Below are 27244 nucleotides of genomic sequence, written 5' to 3' on the forward strand. Positions count from 1 at the left end.
TTACCAAAGGAAGAAGAGAACTCTCCACACCTGACACATCACCACTCTTCCCCCTTCCCCTTTCCTTTACTTCTCATGAAAACTCAAGGGATTTGTCCAAAGTTCTCCTTTGGGTCCACTAAAATGGATCCCATTTTTGAGAGGAACGTGAGGTGACATCCTGCTTCTGATTCAGTCAATGAATAATTCAACCAAACAATAATGCTCTCCACCTGATTCAAGGCTTCTCCAGACACCCTGCTGATTCACCATTCATCCTGATTTACTTGTTTATGTGTGGCTCTAAATAATAATAATAATAAATTTTATTTATACCCTGCCCTCCCCAGCCAAGGCCGGGCTCAGGGCAGCTAACAAGCAATAATAAAAACAAGTTGAATGAATACAACTTAAAAACAAGATTAAAATACAACATTAAAACATTAAAATGCAGCCTCACCACAGGAGAAAGGAAAAAGAAAGAAGGGGAGGGAATCTAATTGACTCCAAGCCAAAGGCCAGGTGGAACAACTCTGTCTTACGGGCCTTGCGGAAAGAAATCAGATCCTGCAGGGCCCTGGTCTCACCAGGCCGGAGCCAGTGTTGAAAAAGCCCTGGCTCTAGTTGAGGCTAATCTAACTTCCTTAGGGCCCGGGACCTCTAGGGTGTTGCTATTTATGGACTTTAAGGTCCTCCATGGGCCATACCGGGAGAGGCGGTCCTATAGGTACGAGGGTCCTAGGCCATGAAGGTCTTTAAAGGTCAAAACCAGCATCTGAAATCTGACCTTGTACTCCACCGAGAACCAGTGCAGCTGTGGGAAGAGGAATAACCTGTTTGCTCCTTCTTGAAGATGCTGAAGCTGATTTGGAAATGGTATATAGGTGCAATTTACTCTGAACAAAAGGCAAAGTTAATTGTTAACAACGAGGTTACAGAGGAATTTAAGATAGAAAAAGGAACACGGCAAGGTTGCCCAATTTCCCCATTGCTCTTTATTTAGGTCCTGGAGGTTCTGCTAAATATGATCAGAAGGGACCAGTTGGTTAAAGGTATACAAGTCGGAGCCAAACAGTATAAATTGAGAGCATTTGCAGATGACTTAGTATTGACATCACAGGAGCCAGAATCTAGTACTAAAAGAGTTTTGGAACTGATTCAAGATTTTGGTCAGGTTGCAGGATTTAAATTGAACAAACTAAAAACAAAGGTTTTAGAGAAAAACTTAACAGTGACTGAAAAAGAGAGGTTTCAGAATGAGACAGGTTTAACAGTGGTTAAGAAAGTGAAATACCTGGGGCAGGGCAAAAAGCCCAGAATAAAATTTAAAATATTAACAGATGCAAAGGAAAGAGGGGGATTTGCCCTGCCAGACCTTAAACTTTATTATGAATCAGCTGCTTTTTGCTGGCTGAGAGAATGGCTGCTTCTTGAAAACACTGATGTGTTGGATCTAGACGGCTTCAATAATGTATTTGGCTGGCATGCATATCTGTGGTACGATAAGGTAAAAGCACATAAAGCGTTCAAAAATCATATTGTTAGAAAAGCACTGTTTAATGTTTGGATAAGATATAAGGATTTGTTAGAAAAGAAAACCCCAAGATGGTTGTCACCAATGGAAGCGAAGGCACAGAAAAAACTCAATATGGAGGCCAAATGGCCGAAATATTGGGAAATTCTGGAACAAGATGGAGACAGAATAAAACTGCAGAGTTTTGAAAAATTGAAAAACAAAGTGCGAGATTGGCTCCATTATTACCAAATAATGGAGGCATACAATTTGGACAAAAAAGTTGGCTTAAAGGTGGAGAAATCAAAATTGGAAATAGAATTGTTAGATTCAAAAATTAAGAATTTGTCAAGAATGTATAACTTGCTATTGAAATGGAACACACAGGATGAAATGGTGAAATCAGCTATGATTAAATGGTCACAAGATGTTGGACATAACATAATGATGGCTGACTGGGAACAGTTATGGACCACAGGAATGAAATTCACGGCATGTAATGCCTTAAGAGAAAATTTAATGAAAATGATTTATAGGTGGTACATGACACCAGTCAAGCTTGCAAAAATTTACCATTTGCCTGAAAATAAATGTTGGAAATGTAACGAGACTGAAGGTACATTCTTTCACCTTTGGTGGAGATGCCCAAGGATTAAGACATTCTGGGAGATGATTTATAACGAAATGAAAAAGGTATTTAAATATACCTTCCTGAAGAAACCAGAGGCCTTTCTCCTGGGCATGGTCGGCCAATTGGTGCCAAAGAAGGATAGAACTCTTTTTATGTATGCAAAAACAGCAGCAAGAATACATATAGCGAGGTATTGGAAGACACAAGATTTAAACACCCGGGAAGAATGGCAGATGAAGTTGATGGACTATATGGAACTGGCGGAAATGACTGGCAGAATCCGAGACCAGGGAGAAGAGTTGGTGGAAGAAGACTGGAAAAAGTTTAAAGATTATTTACAGAAATATTGTAAAATTAATGAATGTTAGAAAAATGTGGGAATGAAGTTATATGTCTTTAGTAGAAATGTTATAAGGAATTAAGTATAAATAGATTATTAGAGTATTAGAGTATTAAAAGAAAAAATAAGGTTAGAATATGTTTAGATAATTATAGGATAGAAAACAGAGGAAGATGGAAAGGAATTGCTGAAACAATTAACAGAAGTGGAATACAAAAAGGGAGGTGTGAGGAGGTCGCTGAAATAAGTGAATGAAGGATAGGATGATGAAACTGTATGATGTGTTTTAAACTGTTTTTATTTTGTGGTCTTAGTCTAATGTGTTAGTGTTGTGTGGTGTTTTTGTATTGTATTGTATTGTCTATTTTGTTTTGTAGTGTTTAAATTGTTGGAAAAGTAATAAATATTATTTTTTAAAAAAACAAATCTTTTGTGATAATTCAGATGGTTCAGTTAGTGGAGAATGTGTCTGGTTAGGGGGAAGACGGCCTTGGGGATGTGGAGAACCAAGCATGTCAGCGTGATCTCAGGACTGCAATACCTCAAGGACCGCCTCTTCCCATATAAACCTACCTGGACCCTGAGATCATCTTCTGAGGCCCTTCTTCGTGTGCCTCCTCCTCGAGAGGTCCGTAGGGTGGCAACACAAGAATAGGGCCTTCTCTGCAGTGGCTCCCTGTCTGTGGAATGCTCTTGCCAGGGAAGTTCGCCTGGCGCCTTCATTATACACCTTTAGGCACCGGGCAAAAACCTTCCCCTTTAACCAGGCCTTTGGTTGACCTGACTGACATCCTATACCCTTTTAAAATGTGGCTCCTTTCAGGGGGGTTGGGTGTTATTGGGTTGTTGTTTTTATTCTGGTTATATATGTTGTGATCTTTTCTGTGAACTCCCCTGAAACCTCTATGTATACAACGGTAAATATACCCCATAACTTCTTCTTCTTCTTCTTCTTCTTCTTCTTCTTCTTCTTCTTCTTCTTCTTCTTCTTCTTCTTCTTATTATTATTATTAATAATAATAATAATAATAATCTTGTAAAGGGAGTAGGTTTCATGAGTTCACAGTGTTCAGATGTAGGTACTCTATGTAGAGCGTATATATATTTGCATACATCCTAAAATAATATATTGGTCCTGACCCCAACGAAGATGCATTGCTATTTACAATCCAAGCTGACCTTTCCACCCTATGCTGGCCCACGTCAAAACAGGGCAGCTGCTTCTCTGTGTTCTTGCAAACATGTTTTCTCCAGCTCTGCATCTGCTCCTCAAGCCACAGAGAGACTCCAGAAGGTTGCCAGGGCAATGCTTCCCCGCCTCATAAATATTCTTATTTTTCCCGGGGATTTCTCCAGAGATTCATAATTTCTCGCACTGAGTCTGAAAGGTTTGGTGCATAAAATATCCCGTCTTGTCAATTCCCTAAACAGCTGCAGATGGTGAGAGGGATAGAGCAAAAAGCCTACATCACAAATGAAAAGAGCTAAACATTTTTGTGGGCTTCATGCTCTCTATAAGCATGATCTGTTGTATGTCCCCACAGCCATCTATGGGTCCCAGACACACAAGGGGCCTGAACACAAGGACCATAAAGTTCCCGCACCACTTTTATTGCGCGACGCACCCTGATTGCTTCTTGGCGTCTGGAGTATGGATGGCTCCCGCCTCCCGTGATTCTCCAATACATTTTTCGGAAGTTCCAGACAGCTGTAAAAGTTCTAAACAGTTCCATAAAGTTTTTAAAAGTGCTAATACTTATGAGTAGTAATGTTACAGATACAGTGATTCCAACTTTACATTTCGGGGTGACCTTTTTTCACAATTAGTCCCCTTTTCAGTATTTCTAAGCAAAAGTTCATCCCATTATAATACAGGGAGTGGGGTTTGTTTGTTAATTTGTTTTTGAGGTCAAAAAGTTATAACTCTAGTGCATATTCTATTTTTCTTGGTTATATGCAGCAACAAGAACAGCTCCCACTCTTCTTCCTGGCTAGCCCTCCCTTCCCTATTTTGCTCTCCTTTGGCCTAACTGCAGCAAAGGTCATTTTCTTTGCTTTCTGGTCCACCTAAGCAGCAGTTGCCCAGGCTGCCCAGAACTGCCTTGTCTTTCACTCTTTTATCTACCCCGCTCCCCAAGCAACAAGCCTTCACCCTTCCCTTTCCTCTTCTTCCTCCTCCTCCTCTGTTTCATTGTCATTCGCTTTCCCACAACACTCCCACCGCTGGAGAGACCTGTCAGGAATAAGCATGGGTGAATGGGCGAATGGTACCAATGGAAACTGAATTGTAAGAAAGTTACATGGGGAAAAAAATAAGAGAGACATTGCACACTTTTGTAAATCATCAAATTTTTAATAAACAACCACCAAAACATTCCCACCACTGTGGAAATGTCTGCCTGGAGCTCCCACCTCCATAATACACTCCCTTCTTACTACATTCAGTGGAAACATTCGAGGATTCTTCTCAGGAAGTGAAATGAAACATGGGCGGGGGGGAATTTAATTATTTGGGGGGGGGGGTTAGAGATGACAGTTGAGCAGGTATGATTCTGGCCAAATGTGGACCTAGGTCCTTGTGTATATGGTCTGAAGGAGCAAAATGTTAACAACACCTTGCTGAGGCTGAAGAGAATAAGCAGAGGCGTAAATATAGGACAAGTGGCTTATTACACCAGAAGCTTAACATGAGTCAACATGAGTGTGATGCAGCAACTTTTTAATATATTAAATAATAATATTGATGACCCTCCCTCACTGTAAGGTCCCTGCATGGCTCACAACATATTAAAATACAGCATTGATTTTTATACAGTTAGGGGGAAAAGATAACAAATTTTAACTCTAATAAAAATAATGTTGAAATCTTAGTCTGCTTCAACAGAAGTAGTGTCCAGATCAAGGGAAGTAATAGTCCCACTCTATTCTGCCTTGGTCAGACCACACCTGGAATACGGTGTCCAGTTCTGGGCACCATAAATTAAGGAAGAGATTGATGAGTTGGCAGGTATGGGGTGGAGAGTGACCAAGATGACCAAGGGCCAGGGAGGAACGGGGGAGACCACCTCTCCATCCTGACCCTCCCAGGGAGGAGGAAGAGGAAGAAGACAGTATAGATTTACAACAGGGGTTTGAGGGAAGTCACAGCTCAGAGGCAGATGAGGGGGAAAGTTGGGAAATCATGGGAGAACCAGAGCAACATCTGGCTGACACGTCATTAGAAACCATTCTAGACCCACCATCTCCCAGAACCCAGCGAGCCTTAAAAGTAGGAGAGCAAAGAGCTCAAAGACAGAGGGTACTTAGCAGCACCTGCAGAGGAGGTGATGATGAATGAGGAAGTGAGAGAGCCGGGGGCTGGAGATTCACTTGGAAAAATAACAGGAGTGACAGTGGACATCCTTGTTCTGCTCCAAGAATTTTGGAACAAAATTTTGGTAATGTGAATTCCCTGTGATTTATATCTTCCAAAGGATTAACAAATTTTCAGCCAAATTTCATAACTATTTCCATTAAGTTGGTTTGTTCTACATGATCAAACGAGGGTAATGATTTTTTAAATAGAAACATTATTTTTCAAGAACATCACTTCTCTACCTTCCTGAAAAATAATATTTTAAGAATCAAATGCTATCTTTTGTTTTTGCTGTCAGGTGCTCCTTTGTGTTCAGATCAGGTCTCAGCAAAATAATGTAGCATTTGGGAATAAAGATGCAGCCCAGGAGCCCAGCACTGGAGGCCAAGATGGAGAAAACCTGAACGGCTACCATGTATTTCCCTTTGGTGCTCAGGTAGGTGGGCACAAAGGACACCCAAACACTGCAGAAGACCAGCATGCTGAAGGTGATCAGCTTGGCTTCATTGAAGGCCCCAGGCAGCTTCCTGGCTAGGAAAGCCACCGTGAAGCAGATGGCCGCCAAGAAGCCCATGTAGCCCAGGGCACCATAGAACATGGCCACAGACCCTTCGTTGCATTGCAGGATGATCTCCCCAGGCTGGGAGTGCATGTCAGAGTCTGGGAATGGTGGCGAGATCCCCAGCCAGATCATGCAGATGACAACTTGGACACAGGAACAGGAAATGACAATGGAGTTGGCCAGACTCTTCCCCAGCCATCTCCTCACTGTGTTCCCTGGCTTGGTGGCCAGGAAGGCCAGAACCACAGTGATGGTTTTTGCCAAGACAGAAGAAACAGCAACAGAGAAGATGATGCTGAAGGCTGTTTGTCGGAGAAGGCAGGTCCCTTTCCTTGGCCTCCCAATGAACAGGAAGGAGGACAAAAAGGAAAGCAGGAGGGAGACCAGGAGGATGTAGGAGAGGTCCCGGTTGTTGGCTTTGACTATGGGAGTTTCATTGTATTTAATAAAGATTCCTAAATCACAGCTTGTGGCTAAGGACCCCAGTAGGGCAAGGGAAAGTAGGACAACCCCCAGAGATTCTTCGTAGGCTAGGAAGGTGATATGCTTGAACACACATTGATCTCGGTCCTTGTTTGGATGCTGATTTTCTGGGCATTTTTGGCAATGGTCTGCATCTGCGAGAGAGAGAGAGAGAGAAATGTCAACTACTCTGGATTCAGCCAATCCCTGAGCAGTATCTAGCCTCTTGGGAGAGATTCAGTTGTAGACCAAGTCAGTCTGAGACAGCCACAGATCACTGCAGGTATTTAATTAGCTCTACCCCAAAGAAATTTGGAATGGATTCCAGGGCTAGAGATCCCCAGCTTGGCCTCTGGCAGGTTGGGCTGCTTGGAGCCCCTATACCAGGAGGATCAGGGGTCTGTGCAGAAGTCTAATATCTACCCTAGGTCCATAACAATCTCCCTCCTTAAGGACCCTGGGACAGTTAAGTCTAGTCAAAGGCAACTATGGGGTGCAGCATTCATCTTGCTTCAGGCCAAGGGAGCTGGTGTTTGTCCACAGACAGCTTCCTGGGTCATGTGGCCAGCATGACTAAACCGCTTCTGGTGCAAAGGGGCACCATGACGAATGCCAGAGCGCACGGAAACACCCTTTACCTTCCCGCTGCAGTGACACCTATCCATCTACTTGCACTGGTGTGCTTTCAAACTGCTAGGATGGAAGAAGCTGAGACAGAGAAACGGGACCTCAGCCCGTCGCGTGGTTTCAAACTGCTGCCCTTCCGATCAGCAAGACCAAGGTTTGTGGTTTAGACCTCCCTCCTTCACATTTGATCATATTTATATATATATGATGTTGATGATGATGATGATGATACATTTTAGAACAATATCATAAACTATAATCATAAAAAGAGATTGATGATGATGATTTGAACCACCCAGTTCTCTCCCACACATGAAGCATACCAGCCTTATCCTGCCCAGAAATGGTTTGGAGAGATTCCTGACGGAACCCTTCTCTCTTCCCCAAGGCCAGCCTTTCCCTTGGAGTCACCCACCTTCCTGAGCGGAGATGGTCCCTTCTGCACAGGGAAGACATTCATAACAGCAAATAGGCTTCCCTTCCTGAATCACCTTGACGGATCCAGGGCGACAGCTTTCCACACACCTGGAAGTAGGAAGGGTCTAGGCACAAAGACGAAGAGCGTCCATGAGAATTGTTCTTTGAGGCATAGTATGTTGTCATCTGCTGTAGCATCTAGACTATAGCTTGAAACTAAGTATTTCCCACCACTGTCCATTACATGAATGATTCATGATTTAATTCAGAAAAAACAAAGGACCTCCATTAAATAAAGTTCTGTATATGGCCCTTGAGCTATTCACTACTAATAAAATTCATGTAGCAACCAAAAAGCATGGAACCCCCTTTCCCCATTCACACAGTTTAGCAGGAAGCCTGCTTTGGCACCCAGCTGAGCAGAGGAGCTGTAGGAACTATCTGGAACAAGAGCCCAGTGCTGGAGTTGGCAGGCAAGTGAGGGCAGCAGCCCACAGAACAGGGAGCACTTATTAGAGCTCACAGAAAAGAGAGCAAAATGACAGGCATCATTCCCACTCCCCGTCACCTGATTGAGCCACTTGGGCCACACAATGGCCTCCTGGTCGATGGTGCACTTCAGGTCTGGGGATCCCTGTCTGTCGATACTCCCAAACTTCACTCTGAGGACGGATTTATTGGGGAACACCACCCAGTTCACAATGTCCAAGTCGGCTGCCAGCTCCCCGTTCTCATCCAAATACACTCTGTCCATGGAAGAATTGTAGAACTGGGTGCTTCCTAGGAAAGGGTGGAGCTGGAACAGAAGCAAAGATGAGAGCATTTAGAATAAAGGGAAGCAGAGGCCCCTGTTTTGCTAGCCCAGAAATGGAAAGTCAGCGAGGTCCCAGCTAAAGAGGATTGGCAGCTTAAGTGGACAGAATATGCAGAAATTGGAGATTTAACATGCAGAAGAAGAGAGCAAGAAGAAGATACATTGAAAGAAGAGTGGAAAGCATTTATTGAGTACAGGGAAAACAACTGTATGCAGCTGAAAACGGTGGCAGCATTAAGATAAATTCAACCACGTAAATAATGTTTGATGGATGTAAAAGTAGAAAACTGATTTGAATGGTTATAGCAAAATATGCAGGGATGTAAAATGAACCATGGAAAGAGAAGAAGGGAAGTCATTGGATATTTGTAAAATGTTTATTTGGAATTGTTCGATTGAAAATTTAATTAATATTAAATAATAATAATAATAATAATAATAATAATAATAATAATAATGGAAGCATACTGACAATCCACTTCCCCTTTGCTTAGAGCTGGTTGCAAACTCAAATAGTAATGGAGAGATCTTGTCACTTTTGGTTCATACTGTTTTCTCTCTCACACACAAACCCCAATCTTAAATTCAGTTCTCCACATTTCTGAAGCATTTTTAAAATAATAATAATAATAGAAACTCATCAGAATTTTTCAGCATTTCTGTGTCATTTTCGCCTAGTAAGCATGTTTTTTGAAGGATGCTCCCCCCTTGGATTGTTTCAGAAAGAGTGAATTAGGTTCGTTTTTCCATTCAAGGCAAACTGAATGAAATCTCCAATATGGGCTTCAGCAGGGAAAGGCAGGAGCTCGATGGAGGGAGCAGAGAGCCAGAGCAGAGTCAAGCAGGTGTCAAAGGAATAGAGACTAGAGACAGCCTGATCAATGTCATCTCCCCTGCCAAAAATAATTCCAACTTGCGGGGAAAGGAGAATTGGGCACATGATGGGAGCAGTTGCTCGGGGGGCTGTTCAATGAGGCAAGAATAAGAATAGCAAACAGAAATGAAAAATGTATATGTATTAAGGAAGGTTTAAAATGGAAAATGGGTAATGTGTTTTTCTAAAGGGCTCCGGGCTCTTGCTGAGATTAAGATTAACTAACTGGTTTAACATGTGAGTGTTGTAACCTTAGATCATGTGATGAAGGTATTGGATTGCAATATCTCCTTTTTGACGGGAGTTGCCTTTTTGTCTTTGGCTCCAAAACTCGAAAGAGTCAATATGTAAAGGAAGCTGTCCAGAAGGTAAAGCAAACAGCCTGGAGGCTGAAAGGCAGGAGAAAGAGAGAGATGGAGAGAGAGAGAGAGAGAGAGAGAGAGAGAGAGAGAGAGAGAGAGAGAGAGTGAGTTCCTGAACCTGTGCTGGACAGAATGATGTTCTCATTCTGTTATGAAGAGTTTGTGAGTAAAGAGTGAATAATATTTCTATGCGCCTGGACAATAATTCATTTCCAAAAGGAAACGAATGCTTCCCGTTCTTATGCTTCGAATAGTTTCAAACTGCACAATATTCAATATCTGCAACACTACAATTCATTGTCATGCTCAGTTGAGATGTCTATGAAGGGAAAGAAAATACCTGCCATGGCTGTAGCCTTTGAAGTCCCATTCTCTCCGTTCCCCTCTGCTTAGATCTAGATGAATATGCAGCATTTAAGGCACGAGCCACGGCTTGCAGAGTGTTGTAGATCCTGTAGCTGTCTAGAGAGAGGATTCTTTCCAGATCATCTTGGGGAAGCCTCTCCAGCTTCTCTCTCTCTCTGCATCTTGTCCGGCCTTTCACTGAGAATGCATGCTTTGAATAGAAACAATTAAAAGCATCCTCCCAAAACTTCTTAATATCAAAGAAAAAGGGTAGAAAATCACCGTATTTTGCCCCTTTACTTGTCTCAGTGAAGAAGGAAAATATACCATGGATGTGTTGGAAAGATATGTCATTATACATCAGCTCCAGGGCGACATCCCACAAAACTGTTGTGATGAAGATTTTCCCAAAAATGGATTTCATCAATATGTCAAAAAACAGTTGTATAAATTGTAGTCCATTTAAGAAAAAAGACATTTCCCCATAGTAAACAAATACATGCACTTGCCTCCACTTGCGGAATGGAAGACGAGGAATGTATACTCCATTTGTATTCGGTCCTGGGATGCTTTGTGAGATGACAACACAGACACCGCTCTTGATGAGCACGGGTGTCAAGCTCTTCAGGAACCTCTCTCCATTGTTGGTGTCTGGTGCAAGGAGGCCAATCAAGGTCCATCGGAAGTGCTGGAGCAGCTTGACAATCCCTGGGTACAGGGCTTCTTCTTTGGGGACCATCCGGTAGAAAAAAGGGAAATGCCTCTTATCATTCAGAGCATGAGAGACAAAAGCATAAGTGACCTGGGAAGAGAAGGAAGATTTGGATCTTGTTTGATTTCAGATCATAGCCTAAATATTTCTAAGCCCAACATGAGATTGGGAAGGTCTTAGGAAGGAGGAAGGTCTATTGCAAGGACCCTTTGGTGGGAACAGTGATTTCCTTGAAAGTTGTGGCAGCCGTAAAGAAGGCAAATTTGATGCTAGGGATCAACAGGAGGGTAGTTGAAAATAAGACTGCCAATATCATAATGCTATTATACGTCTCTCCATTCCTACCTGTGGGATTTTATAGATGTCCAACACGTTTGAAATCTGGATGGAGTTTTGAGAGTCGGACCCTTCGAGAACAGCCAGTAAGTTAGTCTGTTTCCCACAGCTGTAGTTTGGAAAGTTCAGCTGCCCAATGGACAGCATGTCTAGCAAAGCATCATAGGTCACCCTTCCATCAAAAAAGTTCTCATGGATGCTGTAGCCCAGGGTGATGTTGGGTAACAGCTTTTGATTCTGGTTGATCGCTTGAATGGCATACAAGAAGGAGAGGAGCTGCCAGTACTTTGTGGGTCCTTTCCTGGGGGGAGAAATTATATACATGCCAACACTGTCCAAGTGATATTTCTGTTCTACCTCTAATATTCAGCGCTACCTCTCTTTCAAAAAAAATCCTGCAGAAACAGACCCAAGGCTCATCTGTTCCAGCATTCTCAAGGCGGCCAACCAGATGCACATGCAAAACTGAGAAGCACAAGAACTCTTCCCCTACTTGAGATTCTCAGTTACTGGTACCCAGAGGCATAGTGCCTGTGACAGGGAATGGAGAACATAGCCATTGTGACTGGTAGCCGCTGAAAGCCTAATCACCCCCAAATTTATCTGCCATTGGGATCTTCTTATGTTCTTAAAGGCAGGTACCAGATCATAAGAAAGGCCCCAGAAAGTAACTGGAGATGAGTTGGATCTCATGGAAATGGTAGCAAGTGGAACACCAGGAACTCCATCCCCACAAAAGGTCTTACCAATAAAAGCTGGTGGAAGGACATTGGCTAAAGATATGACGATGAAACAGAGTGTTTGTGGCAGAGATGACCCCACTGATGAGGTGGTCTCCTGGCCTGAAATAATTAGGTGAATCTATCTCATCCCTTTCCAAAGACAAGAGGCATTTTGTCTTCAGTTTCCCACAGTCCCCATAAGGCAGTAGAAGCAGTAGAATGAGGACCATCTTTTTCCTCCCAGGAATGAGCACCTCCCTTACAAAGAATTAGAAGTCTTTTGTTGTGGTCCTTGCAAGATGCAGTAACTTTCTTCTCACTAACAGAGCCCTACAGAGGGGTCACATCTGAAGTGGAGAGAAGTCAAGCCAAGCTCATTCTGGTGCAGTTATCATCTGTCCTAAATCTCAGCCCCCCCAAGTTTTGGGTGGCTCAGGAGGCATATATCTGCCAGACCTTTCTGCCTCAGATCCATAACATCACGTTTAGTGGACTCAAATGTGATCTTTGGAAGCAAAAAACCACACACACTATCATTTTGATAATTATATGGAAAAGAAGTACCACCTCTGCAAGTTCCTAAACACTTTATGCAGCTCCACCTGCAACTGCAGGGCTGAAGAAAAACATGTTTGCGAAAACTCCAAGATCTACCTCCAAACTGTGAGATGCAAATGCCAAAGATTGGTGGAAAATACCAAGATTAAGAGTTAGAAGTTACCTGAACTACCATACGTGACCATACGTCAGCAGATTTTTTTGTAGGTTTCTTGTTTTGTTTTTGTTCTTGTTGTTATTATGTACTTTTTGATCTTATCCTTTATTTTTATGCTGTGAACCACCCTAAGATCATCGGGTGAAGGGTGGTGTACAAATTTAATAAAGAAACAGACAAACCAACACTTGGAATTCCAAAAAAGCATTCAACAAGGTGCCTCCTGGGTAAGCCTAGTAGACATGGAATAAGAGAAGAGGTCCTCTGGTGGGATCAGGAATGGAAGTTGCAGGAAGCCGAAAATTGGTTTAAGTGGATAGTCCTCCAAATGGGGGGGGGGGGTGCCAGATGTTCTTGACCAAAATCTCGCAAGGACAATTTGGCCACATCGTTTTGCACCAACTAGAGATTCTGCACCAGACCCAAGGGCAGCCCCAGAAAGAGTGCATTGCAGTAGTCCAGCTCCATGTTTTCCATTACTCCAGTGGTCAGGCTATTCCTGTTCACAAACAGCCATAGAGGACACATGGGACTCTAGTGACAAAGGTGTATCCAAGGGTACCCCCAAACTATGCACTTGCTCCTTTAGAAGTGGGAATCATCCAAAGAGCCTACAAATTGTGTGCCAAGCTCCTGTGTTCCTGTCACTCCCTAAGTGATGAAAACCAGACAACAGCATAACATTGGGTCCAAATGAGTCACAAATCTGTTGATTACAGATGTGAATGGTTTGGCATTGGCATTGTGTATAGCCACTTATTCCACCCCAGTCCATCTACTGGGGGTGCATCTAAGGGTAATCCACACCTGCCCCCCATGACCTACATCAAGTAGGGGTTACCACCGAGGGGTCCCTGTTGGAGGAGTGCTATGGCCCTAGCCCCCGCCTGGGCATCCGGGCTGAAACAACTCCTCACAGATCCCTTTAACAGCATATCCTTAACCAAGAAGGGGCGGACAGAGGCTGTAACCTCCCCTCCAGCCAAAACTAAGGCTTCCCCAATGCCTGACCTCACAAAGTTGTGGGGATTGCTATGAGGAAGGTGAAAATCAAATGGCCTGGGCCAAGTTGCGAAATGGAAAAAATTCTGCCAGGTGTTAGATTTCTGTTTATGCCACAGTTTTGGGAGTCACAAGACTCTGTTTACATTCCAGACTTTTGGAAGTCTCACGGGAGACGGATGGCAGACCAAGTAACTGGGAAGCTCAGAAAGCAAGAACATTGTAAGCAGGTTAAAACATTAGCAGGATTTTAACCACACTTGTAAATTAATGGAAAGTATGGAGAATTTGGAAAGACAAAATTTGGACAGTCTTGATATGCAGGTGTAAATATTACCACTAGGACCCATAGAAGGGATGGGGGAAAGTCAGGAGATTCAGCGTAATTTCGGCATTTGAATCTTGTATTGCTTTTTGTTGTATGTTTCTTAATGTTTTAAAATAAAATATATATATTTTAAAAACAACAACAACATCAAACTGCTAGGTTGGCAGGAGCTGGGACAGAGCAATGGGAGTTTGCCACTGTTGCACGGATTTGAACCGCCAACCTTCCAACCAGCAAGCCCAAGAAGCTCAGTAGGTCACAGTGCCACCCATGTCCCTAGAGCTATGTGTTATCGGCATACTATTATAGTTAATAATAATAATAATAATAATAATAATAATAATAATAATTATTTGTACCCAGCCCTCAGAGCTGGACCTCAGTGTGGAGGTGGAGACGCTCCTTCAGGTATACTGGGCCGAGCCCATTTAGGGCTTTAAAGGTCAACACCAATACTTTGAATTGTGCTCAGAAACGTACTGGAAGCCAATGTAGGTCTTTCAAGACCGGTGCTATGTGGCCTCGGCAGCCGCTCCCAGTCACCAGTCTAGCTGCCGCATTCTGGATTAGTTGTAGTTTCTGGGTCACCTTTAAAGGTAGCCCCACGTACAGCACAGTGCAGTAGTCCAAACAAGAGATAACCAGAGCATGCACCACTCTGTGGACACAGTCCGCGGGCAGGTAGGGTCTCAGCCTGCATACCAGATGCAGCTGGTAGGCACTGCCCTGGACACAGAATAAACCTGCACCTCCATGGACAGCTGTGAGTCCAAAATGACTCCTGGACTGCGCAGTTACCTCATTCAGGACCAGAGAGTCCTCCACACCAGCCCACCCCCTGTCCCGCAAGAACAGTACGTCTATCTTGTCAGCATTCAACCTCAATCCATTAGCCGCCATCCATCCTCCAACTGCCTGGTGGCCCCTTGCTCCAAAACTCCTCAGGACCACACCCCATGACTTCATATAGATTTTATATAGCGTATAGATCTTAAATAGTGCTGGGGAGAGAATAATACCTTCCAGCACCCCATAGCACAAATGCCGGTGTGGGGGTGAGGAGCAGTCATCAAGCGCTTCTTTCTGGACATGACATTGAAGATATGGACAGAACCACTGTAATATGGTGCCTCTGACACCCATCTCACTAAGTCAGTTCTAAGTCAGGAGGATACCATGATTGACGGCAAAATTTAAAAAAGGGCAACCCAAATGATCTCAACATGTCAGGGAATAGTCTAAGGACGAGGACTGGGGAATGCATTCTATGGCAGACCAGCTTCCCTCCGATGGAGAGATGGAGGGGAAAAGTCACCCCCCACCTTGTCCATGTTAGTTTCTGTTTGTTGCCACTGTGCAGTGCTTGGGAGTCACAAGACTCTGTCTTGCATTCCAGAGATTCCATACTGTTGGAAGTCTCACCGAAGATGGGAGACGGATGTGATGTTTACTGGTTTCCTGTTCCTTTGTTGTTCAGTTGCTCTCTGCTTTCACAGAGAGAGCATGTATATTTCTTTTCTGTCTTCGTAGTTAGAAATAAAACGTTCTTTGCAATGTAGCACATACTATCTCGGCTCCTTCCCTGCGTGCTGGATACTCTGCGTAATGGGGTAATGTGCTTGGAGCCTCATCAAAGGCTCAGATCGTTAATCACAGACTCGACCGGAAGAGTTGCTTGGTCAAATGCAAGTCCGACAGTCCACAGCATGTTCAGAAGCAGAGAGAGAGAGAGAGAGAGACAGGAGCTGAACAGCTGAGGGAGGAGTTGCCCAGGTACGAGATAATGACAAGGGAACCCAAAGGGAGGGGGCAGCTAGTTGAGATGTCACTTGAGAGTGTGGGGAACCCCCCTCACCACAGACTCGGAGGTCTGAACATATCAGAGAGCAAAGAAGTCAGTGGGAGGGAGGAACTTCCCATTGGCACCTAAAATGCTATGGAAGTCGGAAGGAGGATTTAGAGCAGCCAACTGCCCCCCTTGCGGAGAGCTGTGTATTTCTGCTTGCAACATGATGCTGTAATAAAAGGACTTCTTATCTGTGATGTTACCAAAGGGAGAGGAGAACTCTCCACGCCTGACACAACATCACTCTTCCCACTTCCCCTTCCCTTTACTTCTCATGAAAACTCAAGGGATTTGCCCAAAGTTCTCCTCTGAGTCCACTAAAATGGACCCCATCTTTGAGAGGAATGTGAGGTGACATCCTGCTTCTGATTCAGTCAATGAATAATTCAAGCAAACAATAAAGCTCTCCACCTGATTCAAGGCTTCTCCAGAAACCCTGCTGATTCAGCATTCATCCTGATTTACTTGATTATGTGGTGCTCTTTAACAACAACAACAACAACAACAATTAATTTTATTTATACCCTGCCCTCCCCAGCCAGGGCAGCTAACAAGCAATAACAAAAACAAGTTGAATGAATACAACTTAAAAACAAGATTAAAATACAACATTGAAACGTTAAAATGCAGCCTCATCACAGGAGAAAAGAAAAAGAAAGTCAAATTGACTCAAAGCCAAAGGTCAGGCAGAACAACTCTGTCTCACAGGCCCTGCGGAAAGAAGTCAGATCCTGCAGGGCCCTGGTCTCATGAGACAGAGCGTTCCACCAGGCCAGAGCCAGTGTTGAAAAAGCCCTGGCTCTGGTTGAGGCTAATCTAACTTCCTTAGGGCCCGGGACCACTAGGGTGTTGCTATTTATGGACCTTAAGGTCCTCCGTGGGCCATACCGGGAGAGGCGGTCCCATTGGTACGAGGGTCCTAGGCCGTGAAGGGTTCTAAAGGTCAAAACCAGCACCTTAAATCTGACCCTGTACTACACCGGGAGCCAGTGCAGCTGGAAAAGCACTGGGTGAATATGCTCCCATGGCAGAGACCCCGTGAGGAGCCTCACTGAAGCATTTTGCAACTGGTGGAATTTCTGGGACAGCTTCAAGGGTAGCCCCACGTAGAGCAAATTACAGTAGTCAAGCCTGGAGGTGGCCGTTGCATGGATCACTGTGGCCAGGTTGGGGCGGTAAAGGTAAGGGAATCAACTGCTTGAATCCCTCCTGCAAAATATTGACTGTCTGGAGGCACACTCTGATTTCATAGGTTCCAGTTGCCCCCATATGCCAGGACCATGAACTTAGGTGCTTCTCAGTTGAAGGTGCAGCAGCAGCTGATGCTGAAGTCCTGACTGAACATGAGTATGCTGCATTTGAGAATGTTATGATTGTGCAAAGTGGCATTTAAAAATCCAAACCTACAAGGGGGTAAATAATGCAGCTGACTGTAAACACAGCTGAAACGCAATCTCATGAAATGTTCGTGATGGTGAAAGTTGTGGTCGTAATATGTTTAATACAAGAAGGAGAAGATTTAAAGATGTTAATGTTTAATTTAAAGGGTATTAAAATTGGGATTTGGAAAACCATTATAAGGATATGCAATGAAATTCAACTAAGGGGAAACGAGAAAGTCGTTTTACAAAGTAAATAACTGTTATTTTCAATAAGGTTATGATTTATGTTTGTTATGTTTTGTTTGTTTTATATTTTTGTTTGTCGTTGATATTGTAAAAACTAATAAATTTTTGAAAGAAAAAAAAAGTTTCAGGTTAAGAATCGACCTCCAGAACTAATTAAGTTCTTAACCTAAGGTACCACTGTATGAGTTCTTTGATGGCGGGTGAGACCTGCCATCGTTCTGAAGCTCTTCCCACATTCCAAGCACTGGTAGGGTTTCACCCCTGTATGAATTCTTTGATGGGAAGCGAGACTGCTCCTCTGACTGAAGTGCTTTCCACATTCCAAGCACTGGTAGGGTTTCACCCCTGTATGAATTCTTTGATGGGAAGTGAGACTGTCCTTCCAACTGAAGCTCTTCCCACATTCCAAGCACTGATAGGGTTTCTCCCCTGTATGAATTCTTTCATGGAAAGTGAGATCCCCACTCCGACGAAAACTCTTTCCACATTCCAAGCATTGATAGGGTTTCTCCCCTGTATGAATTCTTTCATGGGAAGCGAGATTGCTCCTCTGACTGAAGCGCTTTCCACATTCCAAGCATTGATAGGGTTTCTCCCCTGTATGAATTATTTGATGGTAAGTGAGACTCTGCCGGTAACTGAAGCTCCTTCCACATTCCAAGCACTGGTGGGGTTTCACCCCTGTATGAATTCTTTGATGGGAAGTGAGACTGCTCCTCTGACTGAAGCTCTTTCCACATTCCAAGCACTGGAAGGGTTTCTCTCCTGTATGAATTCTTTGATGGTAAGTGAGACTCTGCCTGTGACTGAAGCTATTTCCACATTCCAAGCACTGGTAGGGTTTCACCCCTGTATGAATTCTTTGATGGGAAGTGAGACGGATCCTCTGACTGAAGTGCTTTCCACAGTCCAAGCAGTGATAGGGTTTCTCCCCTATATGATTTCTTTGATGGGAAGCGAGACTGTCCTTCCGACTGAAGCTCTTCCCACATTCCACGCACTGATAGGGTTTCTCTCCAGTATGAATTCTTTTGTGGGAAGTGAGACGCCCACTCTGACAAAAGCTCTTTCCACATTCCAAGCACTGATAGGGTTTCTCCCCTGTATGAATTATTTGATGGGACATGAGATGGATGCTCTGACTGAAGCTCTTCCCACATTCAAAGCACTGATAGGGTTTCTCTCCTCTATGAATTCTTTGGTGGGAAGTGAGATTGGTGCTGTGACTGAAGCTCTTTCCACATTCCAAGCACTGATAGGGTTTCTCTCCAGTATGAATTCTTTTGTGGGAAGTGAGATCCCCACTCAGACGAAACCTCTTTCCACATTCCAAGCACTGATAGGGTTTCTCTCCTGTATGAATTCTGTGATGAGAAGTGAGATGGGTGTTCCGACTGAAGCTCTTCCCACATTCTGAGCACTGATAGCCTTTCTTCCCACTGTGAGTTCTTTGATGGGAACGGGAACTCTGACTGGAGCTCTCTCCATACTCCCAATTTTGATATGGCTTCTCCACTGTATGGATTTTGTCATGGTCTCCCCCATTCTGCATTTCCAATTTATCACCACCTACAAAAAAGACAGAAACTAATTAGATCCTCAGGAAGAAATGGAGCCCCCAATTATTGAACAATGCTAATGAACATTTGTCAAAGAGGAAGAACAGAAGATGTGAGGTCTTTCTACAGAGGCCTTTGTCGACCAGCATTCACAGACGTATTTTTTAGTACCAGAGGTTCAGAAAGTCTGGCTCTTTTCTAGGACGGATTTTTGTTGCCACAATCATGAAATCCACTCCAATTCTAACATTGGTCAAATTTTAAAGGCAGACTGAAAAGTAGAAAGAAATTTTTAGGATGCATAGAGGAAATTTTACACAGTGGAATAGTAGAATGAGAATAGTGTTATACAGATTTGAAGTGATACAATGTATTTAGGCAGATGTCTTACTGCCAGCCCCTTCATGGATCACTGCCTTGCCATGGCGAAGGGGCTTGAAGAACTCAGAGAAGCTATGAACTATGCCGAGCAGGGCACCCAAGATGAACAGGTCATAGTGGAGAGTTTTGACCAAACGTGATCCACCTGGAGGAGGAACCGGCAAGCCACTCCAGTATCCCTGCCAAGAAAACTCCATGGACAAAGACAACAGGCATATAAAAGATATGACGCTGGAAGATGAGCCCCTCAGGTCCGAAGGCGTCCAACATGCTACTGGGGAAGAGCGGAGGGCAAGTACAAGTAGATCCAGAGCTGATGAAGTGGCTGGGCCAAAGCCGAAAGGACGCTCAGTTGCGGATATGCCTGGAAGCGAAAGGAAAGTCCAATGCTGTAAAGAAAAATATTGCATAGGAACCTGGAATGTAAGAACCATGAACCTGGGTAAGTTGGAGGTGGTCAAAAATGAGATGGCAAGAATAAATATTGACATCCTGGGCATCAGTGAACTAAAATGGACAGGAATGGGTGAATTCAGTTTGGATGACCATCATATCTACTACTGTGGGCAAGAAACCCGTAAAAGAAATGGAGTGGCCCTCATAGTCAACAAAAGAGTGGCGAAAGCTGTACTGGGATGCAATCTCAAAAATGATAGAATGATCTCGATACGAATCCAAGGCAGACCTTTTAACATCACAGTAATCCAAGTTTATGCACCAACTACTTGTGCTGAAGAAACTGAAATTGACCAATTCTATGAAGACTTACAAGACCTTATAGAAGTGACACCAAAGAAGGATGTTCTTCTCATTATAGGGGATTGGAATGCTAAAGTAGGGAGTCAAGAGATAAAAGGAACAACTGGCAAGTTTGGCCTTGGAGATCAAAACGAAGCAGGGCAAAGGCTAATAGAGTTCTGTCAAGAAAACAAGCTGGTCATCACAAACACGCTTTTCCAACAACACAAGAGACGACTCTACACATGGACATCACCAGATGGGCAGCATCGAAATCAGATTGATTATATTCTCTGCAGCCAAAGATGGAGAAGCTCTATACAGTCAGCAAAAACAAGACCTGGAGCTGACTGTGGCTCAGATCATCAGCTTCTTATAGCAAAATTCAAGCTTAAACTGAAGAAAGTAGGAAAAACCACTGGGCCGGTAAGATACAATCTAAGTCAAATCCCTTATGAATACACAGTGGAAGTGAGGAACAGGTTTAAGGATTTAGATTTGGTGGACAGAATGCCTGAAGAACTATGGATGGAGGCTCGTAACATTATACAGGAGGCAGCAACGAAAACCATCCCAATGAAAAGGAAATGCAAGAAAGCAAAGTGGCTGTCCAATGAGGCCTTACAAATAGCGGGGGAGAGAAGGCAAGCAAAACGCGAGGGAGATGGTGAAAGATACAGGAAATTGAATGCAGATTTCCAAAGAATAGCAAGGAGAGACAAGAAGACCTTCTTAAACGAGCAATGCAAAGAAATAGAGGAAAGCAATAGAATGGGAAGAACCAGAGATCTGTTCAAGAAAATTGGAGATATGAAAGGAACATTTCGTACAAAGATTTCCATAATAAAGGACAAAAGTGGAAAGGACCTAACAGAAGCAGAAGACATCAAGAAGAGGTGGCAAGAATACACAGAGGAATTATACCAGAAAGAAATGGATGTCTCGTATACCCCAGGTAGTGTGGTTGCTGACCTTGAGCCAGACATCCTGGAAAGTGAAGTCAAATGGGCCTTAGAAAGCACTGCAAATAACAAGGCCAGTGGAAGTGATGGTATTCCAGCTGAACTATTTAAAATTTTAAAAGATGATGCTGTTAAGGTGCTACACTCAATATGCCAGCAAGTTTGGAAAACTCAGCAGTGGCCAGAAGATTGGAGAAGATCAGTCTACATCCCAATCCCAAAGAAGGGCAGTGCCAAAGAATGCTCCAACTACCGCACAATTGCACTCATTTCACATGCTAGCAAGGTTATGCTTAAAATTCTACAAGGAAGGCTCAAGCAGTATGTGGACCGAGAACTCCCAGAAGTGCAAGCTGGATTTAGAAGAGGCAGAGGAACCAGAGACCAAATTGCAAACATGCGCTGGATTATGGAGAAAGCTTGAGAGTTCCAGAAAGACATCTACTTCTGCTTCATTGACTATGCAAAAGCCTTTGACTGTTTCGACCACGGCAAACTATGGCAAGTTCTTAAAGAAATGGGAGTGCCAGATCACCTCATCTGTCTCCTGAGAAATCTCTATGTGGGACAAGAAGCTACAGTTAGAACTGGATATGGAACAACTGATTGGTTCAAAATTGGGAAAGGAGTATGACAAGGCTGTATTTTGTCTCCCTGCTTATTTAACTTATATGCAGAATTCATCATGCGAAAGGCTGGGCTGGATGAATCCCTAGCCGGAATTAAGATTGCCGGAAGAAATATCAACAACCTCAGATATGCAGATGACACAACCTTGATGGCAGAAAGTGAGGAGGAATTAAAGAACCTTTTAATGAGGGTGAAAGAGGAGAGCGCAAAATATGGTCTGAAGGTGACAGCAGCCACGAAATTAAAAGACGCCTGCTTCTTGGGAGAAGGGCAATGACAGGCCTAGACAGCATCTTGAGAAGTAGAGACATCACCTTGCCAACAAAGGTTCGTATAGTTAAAGCTATGGTTTTCCCAGTAGTGATGTATGGAAGTGAGAGCTGGACCATAAAGAAGGCTGATCGCCGAAGAATTGATGCTTTTGAATTATGGTGCTGGAGGAGACTCTTGAGAGTCCCATGGACTGCAAGAAGATCAAACCTCTCCATACTGAAGGAAATCAACCCTGAGTGCTCACTGGAAGGACAGATTGTGAAGCTGAGGCTCCATTACTTTGGCCACCTCATGAGAAGAGAAGACTCCCTGGAGAAGACCCTGATGTTGGGAAAGATGGAGGGCACAAGGAGAAGGGGACGGCAGAGGACGAGGTGGTTGGATAGTGTTTTCGAGGTTACCAGCATGAGTTTGACCAAACTGCGGGAGGCAGTGGAGGACAGAGGTGCCTGGCGTTCTCTGGTCCATGGGGTCACGAAGAGTCGGACACGACTAAACGACTAAACAACAACAACAACTTACTGCCAGAGAAATTCTTCACAATTTAAAGAAAATTTATGAATTTAGAAGATAACATCACAATTTAATAAGAACCCTTTTTTTTGTCTAAAACATGAAGAAAAGAAAGATTGCCAGAGTCATGTGACAGAATTTTAACTATCATTGAAAAGTTAAAGGTGGCAGAATATTCTATGTCTGAAGAACAGAAAGGGAGCTATATATCTCTTGCGGGGGGGGGGGGGAATTGATGTTTTCATATCCCAATTTAACACTCTGAATTAGCAGAGGAACACATTGAAGTTACTGGTCAGTTCAGACAAACCTGGTCATTGTTTAAAAACAAAATAAAAAAATTCCTTCCAGTAGCACCTTAAAGACCAACTAAGTTAGTTCTTGGTATGAGCTTTCATGTGCATGCACACTTCTTCAGATACACACTTCTTCAGATACACTGCATTTAAAGTGCCACTGGAAGGAATTTTTTTATTTTGTTTTGACTATGGCAGACCAACATGGCTACCTATCTGTAATTGTTTAAAAAGCCATGACTAGACAAAGAACATTCACAGTTGATCTCCTTCTATTCAGGGTTCACGGTGTGGATGTGAGAATCCCAGATGCTCTTGGTCTCCATCCAAACAGTGGAGGTTCAGCACATAGAGGTATGTATGGAATTTCAAAACTGATCTTATGATCCAACGGGGAGCTTTACCGAGAGGGTCCATGATCCCATGATTCTCCTCCTTGACTTCCTTATGCAGAGTTTGTTGCTTCTACTGCTGTGTAAGTTTTTTGACATTGGTAGGGCATTCAGATCACGGCACCGGTATTAGAACTTTTGAGCTGCCAATACATCGTGGTGGCCGGGGAGCTGTGATGTATTCCTAGCTCAAATTGCCTGCAGATAACAAAGGCGCAGGCAGGCAGGCAGGCAGGTGGTGGAGCCCAAAGAGGTCCCACCTTCTCAATCTCCACCCGCCTGCCTGCCTCCCTCCACTCCCAGGCTGAGCAAGCCCCAATACCTCTCTGGCTCCATCCCTCCATGTCCCCATCTCCCCTCCCCTGGAACTCACCAGATCTCTCTGAGAGCCCTAGAGAGGAACGCTCAGAGGTTGTGAGGAGGGATGCAGGAGACAACCTGACCAGGTCAACTGTCCATCTTCCCCCTTCCATCCTCACTAGCTTTGCAGGATCCATCTCTTTCATCCTTCCTGAAGAGTCAAGGAGCCAAAACAAGCTGCAGGGTCCTGGGAGACAGGAAGAAGCAAAGGGAGCCTCAAAGACCCTGCAGGGAAGAAGAAGAAGAGACGAAGAAGAGTTTGGATTTGATATCCCGCTTTATCACTACCCGAAGGAGTCTCAAAGTGGCTAACATTCTCCTTGCCTTCCTCCCCCACAACAAACACTCTGTGAGGTGAGTGGGGCTGAGATACTTCAGAGAAGTGTGACTAGCCCAAGGTCACCCAGCAGCTGCATGTGGAGGAGCGAAGATGCGAACCCGGTTCACCAGATTACGAGTCTACCGCTCTTAACCACTACACCACACTGGCTCTCACTGGATTCTCCTGCCCCTGGAAAAGCACAAATGGGGCAGCCCCTTCCCAACAGAAACCCCATTTATAAACCTTTCCAGTGGTTCCAATTTCCTCTGTTTACTCCTCTCCCCACTTCGTAAGGCCGGCATGGTCTGCTCACTAGTGACCTGAGAATAGATCCCATTGAACTCAGTGGGGCTTATGGATAGAACTTGGTGCAAAAACCAGGCACCATCTTGTCCCCAAGCCTGAAGACTGCAACCCCAGGCATGCTTATCTATGGTATCATAAGGCAAAAGTTCATAAAAGTTTTCATAGTGATAAAAAGAAACTCGATTCTCAAAGTTTGGGGGGAAATATAAAGATTTATTTGAAAAGAAAACAGCATGGTGACTTTCCCCATTAGAAGCAATATTTTTGAAAAAGTACATATGAGGATAAATTGGCCAACATATAAAGAGCTGTTAACAGAAACTGACAACCAATTAAAATTAAAGGACTTTGAAGAAGTAAGAGAAAATGTAATAGACTGGTTACAATATTTACAACTAAAGGAAACTTTTAAAAATCACGAAAAGAAAGGATTTAGTTATCAAGTGTCAAGATTTCAGAGAGGAATAGTAGAAGGTAGTACAAAACTGCTGTCAAAAATGAATGATTTTGGAATAGGACACTAAAGAGGACCAGATAAATTGCATTATGATAAAATTGGCGAAAGATGTGGACCATAATATATTAATGACGGACTGGAAAAGGCTTTGGACGTTAGATTTGCAAGTTAGGCCACCGGGACCACCTAACACCGGTCTTGAAAGACCTACACTGGCTCCCAGTATGTTTCCGAGCACAATTCAAAGTGTTGGTGCTGACCTTTAAAGCCCCAAACGGCCTCGGCCCAGTATACCTGAAGGAGCGTCTCCACCACCATCATTCTGTAATTTAATATTCTGTTGGAAGCCGCCCAGAGTGGATGGGGAAACCCAGCCAGATGGGCGGAGTATAAATAATGAATTATTATTATTATTATTATTATTATTGATTTGAAATTTTCTGCATGTACTTTACTGAAAGAGAACTACATGAAAATGGTGTATAGGTGGTATTTGACACCCTGGTTAAATTAGCAAAAATGTACTTCTCACTCGCTGGATCAACACCTTGTTGTGGTGAGTGGGCTTGCACGTTCCTATATCCCTTGTGAGCGAAGCCATCAGGAATCTTGTACTCCCAGCAGGGTCACCCTAGTACTTTACTAATAATAGTGGAAGTGATGCAGAGAGTGACTCTTCTGAATATTCCTTGTATACCAGTAGTTGAGCTGTTACTCAACGGATTTCATTCATTCTCAACTGGGGCAGATCTAGGGGTAAAGCGTGGAAGAGCGAAAGGGGGCCTGGGGGTCTTAGTCTCCACTCCCCTACGTGCCATTTCAAGCCCTCTCCCCTCATTCAAGTCATAAGCCAGGGCAGTGTTAATCCAATTCAGCCACCAGGCCCTCTTGGTAATTAATGCTGCTGTGACCCCAATGAGGCAGAAATATCAGATCAGAGACTTGTGGGTTGAAAGGGAAATTTATACCACTGACCTTATTTTGCTGAACCCAAAGGCATCTGTAATTTTAGGAGGGGATCTCAATGCCCGATTGGGCCCTAATGATCATGCCCTTTATGCACAGCACAAATGGTCTCCTCCCAACCATGAAGCCAGTGGATTCCTCCTCACCCATTGTTCCAAAGATCAGAAATCAAACTTTGCAGGCATCTGCTTGGCTCAAACAGCATTCAGGCTAAACCTCTATATCTTAAATGGTGCCCTGGAAAGTAACTATCCAGACCTCTGGCTCCAGAAGGAGAGCTATAGGCCAGGGGTCAGCAACCTTTTTCAGCCGTGGGCCGGTCCACCGTCCCTCAGACCATGTGGTGGGCCGGACTATATTTTGAATAAAAAAATAAAAATTCCTATGCCCCACAAATAACCCAGAGATGCATTTTAAATAAAAGGACACAAAGTGGTACCTCGGGTTACATACGCTTCAGGCTACATACGCTTCAGGCTACATACGCTTCAGGTTACAGACTCCGCTAACAAAGAAATAGTACTTCAGGTTAAGAACTTTGCTTCAGGATGAGAACAGAAATTGTGCTCCGGCGCCACAGCAGCAGCGGGAGGCCCCATTATTATTATTAGCTAATGTGGTCCTTCAGATTAAGAACAGTTTCAGGTTAAGAACGGACCTCCGGAACGAATTAAGTACTTAACCCAAGGTACCACTGTATTCTACTCATGGAAAAACCAGGCTGATTCCTGGACCGTCCGCGGGCCGGATTTAGAAGGCGATTGGGCCGCATCCGGCCCCCGGGCCTCAGTTTGCCTAGCCCTGCTCCTGACAATGTACTCCAAACCTGCCTGGTGTTTTTACACAAGCAGAATGTGTGCTTTTATTGAGAATGCATCTCTGGGTTATTTGTGGGGCACAGTTCCCTAGACCAGATATAGTTTCCTATATAGTTTGGTATACAAAGTACGTCCTGGAGGCTGACATCCGTATAAACGCCCAAACTGATTAAAGAACGAAAAAAGCTGAGCTACGTTAGGAAAGCGATCCAATCATAAGAGATCTGGCTCTCATCGCCCTGCTAAAAATGTAGCAGTTTATGCTTGGAGAAAAGACACAGTAGCGATGCTGGCCAAGAGGAAGACCCCCCTTCCTCCTCCTCCTCCTCCTCAGCCCTTGATCGAGACTCCAGGGCTCTCTCTGCAGGCTCACCCCCCATTTGGCGCCCCCCAGGCATGATCTGGCCAGCCCCCCCCCCCCGGCATCCTCCCCCGCAGCCCCTTCTCCCCATTGCACCAGACTCACCCCCAGGCAGCTCTTGCAAGAGAGAGAGGGAGGGAGGCGGAAGCAGCCCCTCCGCTTGCAGGCGGGAATGGCGAGGGAGGGGCTTTGCTCGGGAGGACCTCCCCCCCCCACGCCTCCACTTCCTGTCCTCTCTAGAAAGCCAGCTCTGTGCCTTTTAACCCTTGGCAAGCCGAGCACAAGCGGAGCCCCGCTCTCTCCTCCTCCAAGGCAGGAGCTCAGGAGGAGTTGCTAACCC

The 27244-nt window shown here is 44.2% G+C and overlaps 2 protein-coding genes and 1 long non-coding RNA gene across 3 annotated transcripts in view; all 3 read right to left on the minus strand.

The window, feature by feature from the left end:
* Positions 1–285: 285 nt before the first annotated feature.
* The window catches only part of LOC309365361, a 115274-nt gene continuing 88315 nt past the window's right edge, over positions 286–27244 (minus strand). Inside the window, exon 2 of the long non-coding RNA XR_014166053.1 lies at positions 286–812. This is a non-coding gene — a long non-coding RNA (uncharacterized lncRNA). The remainder of the gene's footprint in view (positions 813–27244) is intronic.
* Positions 5994–9041, minus strand: LOC309364922 (vomeronasal type-2 receptor 26-like). The gene is made up of 3 exons (XM_081902936.1): positions 8455–9041; positions 7885–8011; positions 5994–6997 (listed from the first exon to the last, which is right to left on the minus strand). Exons 1-3 carry the CDS (start codon positions 8707–8709, stop codon positions 6087–6089), a joined length of 1293 nt encoding a protein of 430 aa, XP_081759062.1. The 5' UTR covers positions 8710–9041; the 3' UTR covers positions 5994–6086.
* Positions 17454–27080, minus strand: LOC309364777 (uncharacterized protein). The gene is made up of 3 exons (XM_081902676.1): positions 27010–27080; positions 23688–23861; positions 17454–19139 (listed from the first exon to the last, which is right to left on the minus strand). The coding sequence occupies exons 2-3, from the start codon at positions 23818–23820 to the stop codon at positions 17737–17739; spliced, it is 1536 nt and encodes a 511-aa protein (XP_081758802.1). The 5' UTR covers positions 23821–23861; positions 27010–27080; the 3' UTR covers positions 17454–17736.

Source organism: Podarcis melisellensis, assembly GCF_964234715.1.
Source record: "Podarcis melisellensis genome assembly, chromosome: 2".
Lineage (NCBI taxonomy): Eukaryota > Metazoa > Chordata > Lepidosauria > Squamata > Lacertidae > Podarcis > Podarcis melisellensis.